Source organism: Musca vetustissima, unplaced genomic scaffold (genome assembly GCF_032173495.1).
Source record: "Musca vetustissima isolate MV318-11 ecotype Yass unplaced genomic scaffold, APGP_CSIRO_Mvet_v1 utg15782, whole genome shotgun sequence".
Taxonomy (NCBI): Eukaryota; Metazoa; Arthropoda; class Insecta; order Diptera; family Muscidae; genus Musca; species Musca vetustissima.
In genome coordinates, this window is record NW_026875967.1 from 1 (window position 1) to 9,628 (window position 9,628).

The 9,628-nt window shown below is 29.9% G+C and overlaps 1 protein-coding gene across 1 annotated transcript; it reads left to right on the plus strand.

Moving 5' to 3' along the window:
* Positions 1-5: 5 nt before the first annotated feature.
* Positions 6-665, plus strand: LOC133338517 (protein hunchback; the record flags this gene model as incomplete). Its single annotated transcript, XM_061546686.1, has 1 exon — positions 6-665. A coding segment is annotated over one exon (606 nt), but the record flags the coding sequence as incomplete, so codon positions are not given.
* Positions 666-9,628: the final 8,963 nt, after the last annotated feature.

A 9,628-nucleotide genomic window follows, 5' to 3' on the forward strand; every position in this document is an offset into this window, starting at 1 on the left:
AGCGTCGCTTGGCTAGCGGTGGCAACACAAGTGCTGCAGTAGCCGCAGCTGCTTTACAATACACCCAACAATTACAGGCCCAATTAGCTTTACTGCAACAGCAGGCAAATACCACAGCTTCACCATCCATAACATTGACACCAGCTGCTCCATCACGATCGTCGTCCTCGTCCTCCCATTCAAATAATCACAACCTAAGTCATCATCAGCAACAGCAGCAGCATCATCACAATAATGCCAACACCAACCAAAATAGTACCAATCTTAGTATTAGATCGAATAATTCTCAGCAGCAGCATCAACAACAACAACACCAACAACATACCCAATCCCAGCTCAAATATCCACAGTCCTCTTCACCGGCCGAATTGTTGGCAGCCCAGGCTTCGTTAAATCTTAGTTCAGCAAATAATGGTGGTAGCAATGGTGCCGCCAATGGATTAACAAAATATGCCCAATTATTAGCTGTCATTGAGGAGATGGGCCGTGATATTAGGCCAACCTATACCGGGTCCAGAACATCAACGGAACGCCTTAAACGTGGCATTGTGCATGCCCGTATTCTGGTACGAGAATGTTTAATGGAAACCGAACGTTCAGCACGTCAATGAGATTTACTTTCATCAGCTGAGCTGAAACAACAACCACAACAACAACAAGAAATAAATGAGGAAATTGATGAAAGAGATTTCAAGACAAGCCACCATCCCCGTAACAGCAGCTGCAGCAGCACCATCTCATTACCAAGTACTACTGATAGTTGTTTTAAGCAATAGCCTTAATGATTTAGACATGATTTATAAAAAAACAAATTTTTTAAATTTATTTAGAAAACACTTTTTCCAAATTTTTGTTTTCAAATTTATTCCCCCACTTCTTTATACAAAAAAATTAGTTTTAGTTTTTTTTAGTATAGATTTTAGATTGGTATATATAATTTTTGGTATTCCAAACTCATACGATTATTATTGTTGGAAATTTCAACACAATAACATGACCAAAGCATTATTTTAAAATTTCTTGGCTAAACAAAAAAAAAAAAAAAAAAATGTGCAGGATTTTGGAATACCTACAAAGATGTTTTGTTTTTTTAGTTTCTTTTTAAAATAAATATTTTAAAATACCTTTGTTTTAATTTTCATGATGATAATCAATTCAAGATTATTTTTTAAGTTAGTTTTTATTATTATTTTTTTTAATAATATTTAAATTTCCAAAAAAAAATATTTTTTTTATTTATTTTACCACATGGAAATCGGTAGGGAAACAATTTTTATAATAATTGAAATTATCCACACACAAAACCATAAAATTACTTATAAGAAAGAAAAAAAAAAATGAAAAAATTGTTCGGAAATGTTTTCTTATAGAAAAAATTTTCTGGGTAATTTTTTCCTATCGAAAAATTTATCCGGATAATTTTTTCCTATCGAAAAATTATCCCAATAATTTTTTCCTATAGAAAAATTTATCCGGATAATTTTTTCCTATAGAAACATTTTTGTTATCTTTTTCTATAAGAAAAAATTATCCGGATAAATATTTCTATATGGAAAAATTATCCGGTTAAAATTTTCTATAGGGAAAAATTATCCGAATGAATTTTTCTATATGAAAAATTATCCGGAAAAATTTTCTATATAAAAAGATTATCCGAATAAATTTTTATATAGAAAAAAATTATCCGATAAAAATTTTATAGGAAAAAAATTATCCGGATAAATTTTTCTATAGGAAAAACTTATCCGGATAAATTTTTCTATACCAAAAAAATAATCCGGATAAATTTTTCTATAGAAAAAAATTATCCGGGTAAATTTTTCTATAGAAAAAATCCGGATATATTTTTCTACAGGAAAAAATTATCCGGATGCATTTTTCGATAGGAAAAAATTATCCGGAAAAATTTGTATATGGGAAAAAATATCCGGATACATTTTTCGATAGGAAAAAATTATCTGGATTAATTTTTCGATGGGAAAAATTATCCGAATAAATTTTTCTCTAGGAAAAATTATCCGGATAAATTTTTCTATAGGGAATTATTATCCGTATAAATTTTTCTATAGGAAAAAATTATCCGTATAAATTTTTCTATAGGAAAAAATTATCCGTATAAATTTTTCTATAGAAAAAACTTATCCGGATATATTTTTCTATACCAAAAATATTTTTCTATACCAAAAAAAAATTTTCTAGGAAAAAATTATACGGATAAATTTTTCTATGGGAAAAAATTATCCGGTAAAAATTTTCTATGGGAAAAAATTATCCGGTTAACTTTTTCTGTAGGAAAAACTTATCCGGATAAATTTTTCTATAGGAAAAAATATACGAATACATTTTTTTATAGAAAAAATATCCGGATAACTTTTTCTATATGAAAAAATTATCCGGTTATCGTTGAAAAAATTATCCAGATAAATTTTTCTATAGAAAAAAATTATCCGGATTATATGTTGATAGGAAAAAATTATCCGGATAAATTTTTCTATAGGAAAAAATATAAGAATATATTTTTCTATAGAAAAAATATCCGGATAACTTTTTCTATAGGAAAAAATTATTTGGATAATTTTTTTTATAGGAAAAAATTACCGGATAAATTTTTCTATAAGAAAAAATTATCCGGTTAAAATTTTCTATTGGAAAACATTATTCGGTTAACTTTTTCTACAGGAAAAAATTATACGGAAAATTTTTCTATTGGAAAAAATTATTAAAAAAATATCCGGATAAAGTTTTCGCTAGGAAAAAATTATCCGGATGAAATTTTCGAAAGAAAAAAATTATCCGGTTAAAATTTTCTATAAGGAAAAATTATCCGGATAATTTTTTCTATAGGAAAATATTATCCGAATAAATTTTTTATATTGAAAAATTATCCGAATAAACTTTTCTATAAGAAAAAATTATCCGGATAAATTTTTCTATTTGAAAAACTTATCCGAATAAATTTTTCTATAGAAAAAAATTATCCGAATAAGTTTTTATAACCAAGAATTATGAAAATATTTTTTTTTAGAAAAAATATCCATTTATTTTGAATAATTTTTAAATTTCCTTATTTCAATTCGTTTAAAAAATTAGAATAAAATAACCGTTATAGACATAAAAATACCTCAAAAATACAGCCTTTAATATTTATATATACACATAATATACATCTATATGTATATAGAATATTCGTTAAATCTCTATATATAATATATACCTAAGTAACTAGTTCTAAATCAAGTCAAAATTATTCAAGAGGGTTATATATAAAAAAATTAAATAAATAAATAAAAAATAAAAAAATATGAGGTTATAAAGAATAATAATTTCTCCTCTCTGATATTCAATCTATACTGACCAGAAAAAAATTAAAAAATGTGAGGTTATAAAGAATAATAATTTTTCCTCTCTGATATTCAATCTTTACTGATCTGAAAGTCCAAACGTGTAATATTTTTTTTTTTTTCAAAATCAAAAAAAAAAAATAAATAAAAAAATTAATGACAATTACAACAATAACATATGACCAATAAATAATGTCAATACCCAATTAATTTATTATTTTGATTCCAGTTCATCATCAGTTTTTTTAAATATTTGCTGTTTGCAAATTTATGAAAGTATACGATTTTTATTAAAGCCCGAACTATTTTGCAAAAGCAAAACAAAATAAAAAAATGAAAAAAATATTGAAAGAAATACCAAATTTATATAAAAAAACACTGAAAACACCATTATAGTATATAGTAATAAAAAAATTATTTATATAAAAATAAAATAATTTAGAAATTATATTTCATATTATTTATTGATTGTATATCAAAAAAAAAAAAAAATTAAATAAAAATTAAGAAAAAAATGCGAGGCAAAAAATATTTTTTTTTAAGGCAGCCACCTTAGACGTGGATTTTTAAAAATATTTTTTTAAGGCAGCCACCATAGGCGTGGATTTTTAAAAATATTTTTTTAAGGCAGCCACCATAGGCGTGGATTTTTAAAAATATTTTTTTAAGGCAGCCACCATAGGCGTGGATTTTTTAAAAATATTTTTTATGCGTGGATTTTTAAAAAATAGCCACCATAGGCGTGGATTTTTAAAAATATTTTTTAATTTTTTTTTTTTTATTTTTTAAATATTTTTTATTTTGATTCTTTTATTTTATTTATTCTAATACATTTTTTTAACATTTCTGACTGGCACAACACTTGGGATAGGGTTTGGATGGATCTTGCGGTATATATTTGCAGGGCTTCAAGGAGTCAATTTTGGCACAGCTGCAATAGAAGAAACACCGAAATGAAAATTAATTTTGAATATTATTTTTATATTGAAATTTCCAATTTACCTTTTGTGAATGACACCGTTTTCACCAAAACATTCATAGAGTTCACACTTGCCGGGTGGCTGATAGGTATCACCCTTTTTCAAGGTTTTGCCCTGGATGCTACATTTGTCATCAGCTGTAAGATGAGAAAAAAATTAGGTTCTCTAGTTAGGAATATTTTATAAAAAAAAATATTTTCCATTTATAAAAATTTTGAAATAAAAAAAAAATAGTTTTTGTTGTTGGGGTTTTTTTGTACCTTGGGCCACAGCAGCAAAGCCGATTACAACACACACTGCAATTAAAATGACAAATTTCATTTTATTTTTTTTTTTTGTTTTTACGGAGAATTCTGGTCGCTTTGTTGTCTAAATATCAACTGATGTGGGGTTTAATTTTTATTTTTTAATTTTGTATTCAAAACGTGTTCAAAAAAATAAAATAAAAAAAAAACTCAATCTCACAATTAAATAGAAGCAGAGAAAATTAATTTATTAAGAAAACAAAAAGAAATTAAAATTAAATTTCTTTTTGGCTGGCCAGGGTGCCCTACACAAAAAGTGCAGGGTAATATTAGTTCACCACACTGTGGTACAGGGTATTATGTCTTTGTGCATATGTTTGTAACAGAGAAAAGGAAACGAGATAGACACATGGTTCCTTTTGAGAATATGCATAGAATCACTTTCTAAGTCGATTTATACATGTCCGTCCGTCCGTCTGTCCGTCCATGTTAAATTGTAAACAAAGTACAGGTCGCATTTATGATTCGAATTGGATGAAATTTGGAATAGGTCACTTATTTGGCCCATGGACGAACAATATTGAAATTGAGAAAAATCGGTTCAGATTTAGATATAGCTCCCATATATATTTTCGCCCGATTTTAGGTAAATGGTGCACCAAAGTCCCTATATATCTTTCGATTTGCACGAAATTTGGCATAGCGTACTGAATTAAGTATAGAACGTTGCGTGTTAAATTTTGTGAAAATCGGTTCAGATTTAGATATAGCTCCCATATATATTTTCGTCCGATTTAAGTTAAATAGTGCACCAAAGTCCCTATATATCTTCCGATATGCACGAAATTTGGCATAGAGTACTGAAGTCAGCCTAGACTGATGTGTGTTAAGATTCATGAAAATCGGTTCAGATTTAAATATAGCTCCCAAATATATTTTCGTCCGATTTAATGTAAACAATGCACCAAAGTCCTTATATATCCTTCGATTTGCACGAAATTTGGCACAGCGTACTGAATTGAGTCTAGAATGATGCGTAAATGGTGCGTAAAATTTCTTGAAAATCGGTTCAGATTTAGATATAGCTTCCATACATATTTTCGTCCGATTTTAGGTAAATAGTGCACTAAAGTCCCTATATATCTTTCGATTTGCACGAAATTTGGCATAGCGTAATGAATTGAGTCTAGAACGATATGTGTTAAATTTCATGAATATCGGTTCAAATTTAGATATAGCTCTCCTATATATTTTCGTCCGATTTTAGGTAAATGGTGTACCAAAGTCCCCATATATCCTTCGATTAACACGAAATTTGGCATAGCGTACTGAATTAAGTCTGGAATGACTTGTGCTAAGTTTCGTGAAAATCGGTTCAGATTTAGTTATAGCTCCCAAATATATTTTCTCCCGATTTTGGGTAAATAGTGCTACAAAGTCCCTATATATTTTCCGATTTGCACGAAATTCGGCATAGCGTACTGAATTAAGATAGGAACGATGTGTGTTAAATCTCGTGGAAATCGGTTCAGATTTAGATATAGCTCCCATACATATTTTCGTCCGATTTTAGGTAAATGGTGTACCAAAGTCCCTATATATCCTTCGATTTTAAGGAAATTCGTCATAGAGTACAGAATTAGGTCTAGAATGATGTATGTTAAATTTCATGAAAATCGGTTCAGATTTAGATATAGCTCCCATATATAGTTTCGTCCGATTTAACGTAATAGTGCAACAAAGTCCCTATATTTCCTCTATTTGCACGAAATTTGGTACAGCGTACTGAATTGAGTCTAGAATAATGTGTGCAAAGTTTCGTGAAAATCGGTTCAGATTTAGATATAGGTCCCATATATATTTTCGTCCGATTTAAGGTAAATGGTGTACCAAAATCCCTATATATTTTTCGATTTGCACGAAATGTGGCATAGCGTACTGAATTAAGTCTAGAATGATGAGTGCAAAGTTTCTTGAAAATCGGTTCAGATTTATATATAGCTCCCATATATACTTTCGTCCGATTTTAGTAAATGGTGCACCAAAGTCCCTATATATTTTTTGATTTGCACGAAATTTGGCATAGCGTAATGAATTGAGTCTAGAATGATGATTGGTAAGTTTCGAGAAAATCGGTTCAAATTTAGATATCGGTTCAAATTCAGATATCGGTTCAAATTTACATATGTAGAATATACCCAAGTGGTGAAGGGTATCATATAGTTTTCCCCGTCCGACTTTACTACTTTCCTTACTGATTTTTTAAAATATTTTTTCAATGTCCCGAATAGACGTAGCTAACTTCTAAGTCATCATGGCGGTTTAATATTTGTTTTTGTAATTCGTTCTATATTCATAGATTTTTTGTTTCGTTCGGGGCATTTCCTCTAGATTTGAATTTTTTTGTTTCTTCTTAGATTTTGAGAACGTGATAACAAAGTTCACACACACACACATAGTCACATTGATATACTTTGATATATTTTTGAAATTTTAAAATATATGTTTTAGAATTTGTTTGTGTGTGTGTTTTTGGTGGGGGTTTCATAAATTAAAAATGTCCAAACTGCGGCTTGTATCAGATGAACGATTTTTGTTTGTTTGTTTGTTTGAAATTGAAATTAATTTCACTCATTTATTTGCATTGTCCGACAATTATGAAGATTGATGTAAGAATGTTCGAAAGGCAAATGCGTCGTTAAAATATAGGAGACTTTGGTACACCATTTACCTTAAATCGGGCGAAAATATATATGGGAGCTATATCCAAATCTGAACCGATTTCCATGAAACTTAACACACATCATTCTATACCTAATTGAGGACGCTGTGACAAATTTCGTGCAAATCGAATGATATATGAGGACTTTGGTACACCATTTACCTCAAATCGGACGAAAATATATATGGGAGCTATATCTAAATCTGAACCGATTTTCACGAAACTTAACACACATCATTCTATACCTAATTGAGGACGCTGTGCCAAATTTCGTGCAAATCGGAAAATATATAGGGACTTTAGTTCACCATTTACCTTAAATCGGGCGAAAATATATATGGGAGCTATATCTAAATCTGAACCGATTTTCACGAAACTCAGCACACATCATTCTAGACCTTATCCAGTACGCCATGCCAAATTTCATGCAAATCGAAAGATATGTAGGGACATTCGAGGCCCATTTAACTAAAATCGGATGAAAATATATATGGCAGCTATATCTAAATCTGAACCGATTTTCACGAAACTCAGCACACATCATTCTAGACTTAATTCAGTAAGCTGTGCCAAATTTCGTGCAAATCGAAGGATATATAGGGACTTTGGTACACCATTTACCTTAAATCGGACGAAAATATATATGGGAGCTATATCTAAATCTGAACCGATTTCCATGAAACTTAATACACATCATTTTAGACCTAATTCAGTACGCTGTGCCAAATTTCGTGCAAATCGAAAGATATATAGGGCCTTGGGCGCACCATTTACCTTAAATCGGACGAAAATATATATGACAGCTATATCTAAATCTGAACCGATTTCCATGAAACTTAGCAGACATCATTCTAGACCTAATTCAGTACGCTATGCCAAATTTCGTGCAAATCAAATGATATATAGGGCCTTAGGCGCACCGTTTACATAAAATCGGATGAATATGTATATGGGAGCTATATCTAAATCTGAACCGATTTTCACGAAATTCAATACACATATTTCTAGGCTTAATCCAGTACGCTATGCCAAATTTCATGCAAATCGAAAGATATGTAGGGACATTCGAGGCCCATTTAACTAAAATCGGATGAAAATATATATGGCAGCTATATCTAAATCTGAACCGATTTCCATGAAACTTAGCAGACATCATTCTAGACCTAATTCAGTACGCTATGCCAAATTTCGTGCAAATCAAATGATATATAGGGCCTTAGGCGCACCGTTTACATAAAATCGGATGAATATGTATATGGGAGCTATATCTAAATCTGAACCGATTTTCACGAAATTCAATACACATATTTCTAGGCTTAATCCAGTACGCTATGCCAAATTTCGTGCAAATCGAACGTAATGTAGGGACTTTGGTACACCATTTACCTAAAATCGGACGAAAATATATATGGTAGCTATATCTAAATCTGAACTGATTTTCACGAAACTTTGCACACATCATTCAAGACATAATTCATTACGCTGTACCAAATTTCGTGCAAATCGTAAGATATATAGGAACTTTGATACACCATTTACCTTAAATCGGACGAAAATATATATGGGAGCTATATCTAAATCTGAACCGATTTCCATTAAATTTAACACACATCATTCTAGACCTAATTCATTACCCCATGCCAAATTTCGTGCAAATCGATTCATATTTGAATTTATTTTTTTAACTTAAGAGATTTCTTTCTCTTAATTTCCATTTTTTCTCTCTCCTCCAATTTTCATCGAAATAAAAAAAAATAAAACGAATTTCCAAGTATTGGAAATTACTGAGAAACAAATATTTAGCTGATAACTTATCAGCTAAATATTTTATTTTTTGCCTGGAAATGTTTAGCTTTGATTTATTTATTTATACAGACTCTTAGTTAGTAATCAGTTATTCAAACAATTTTGAAATAATAACAAGAAAATGAAAAGTTTTGGAATTTTTGTATTTATTATTGTGATGCTGGGTTTGGCCTTGGGTGAGTTTTTTTTTTTTTTTTTAATAAAAACAAATAAAAAAATATTAAAAAAAAATAAATAAAAAATTTTCAAATTTTTTAGCCGAAAGGACCTGCACAATTGATGGCAAAACCATCAAGGCCGGTCAAAGTCATCAGCCAGCTGGACAATGTAGCCTCTATAAATGCACGGATGAGGGAGTTTTTAGCATTACCAAGTAAGGAGTACCAAGAAAAAAGCAACAACAAAATACAAAATTTTTTATAAAAAATTGTTTTTTTTTCAATTTAATTTCAGTTGCCCCCCGGTGGCTTCCATCACCAGTGGCAAGGGAAAGTTCATTGACAAGGATGTTAAGAAGCCATTTCCAGATTGTTG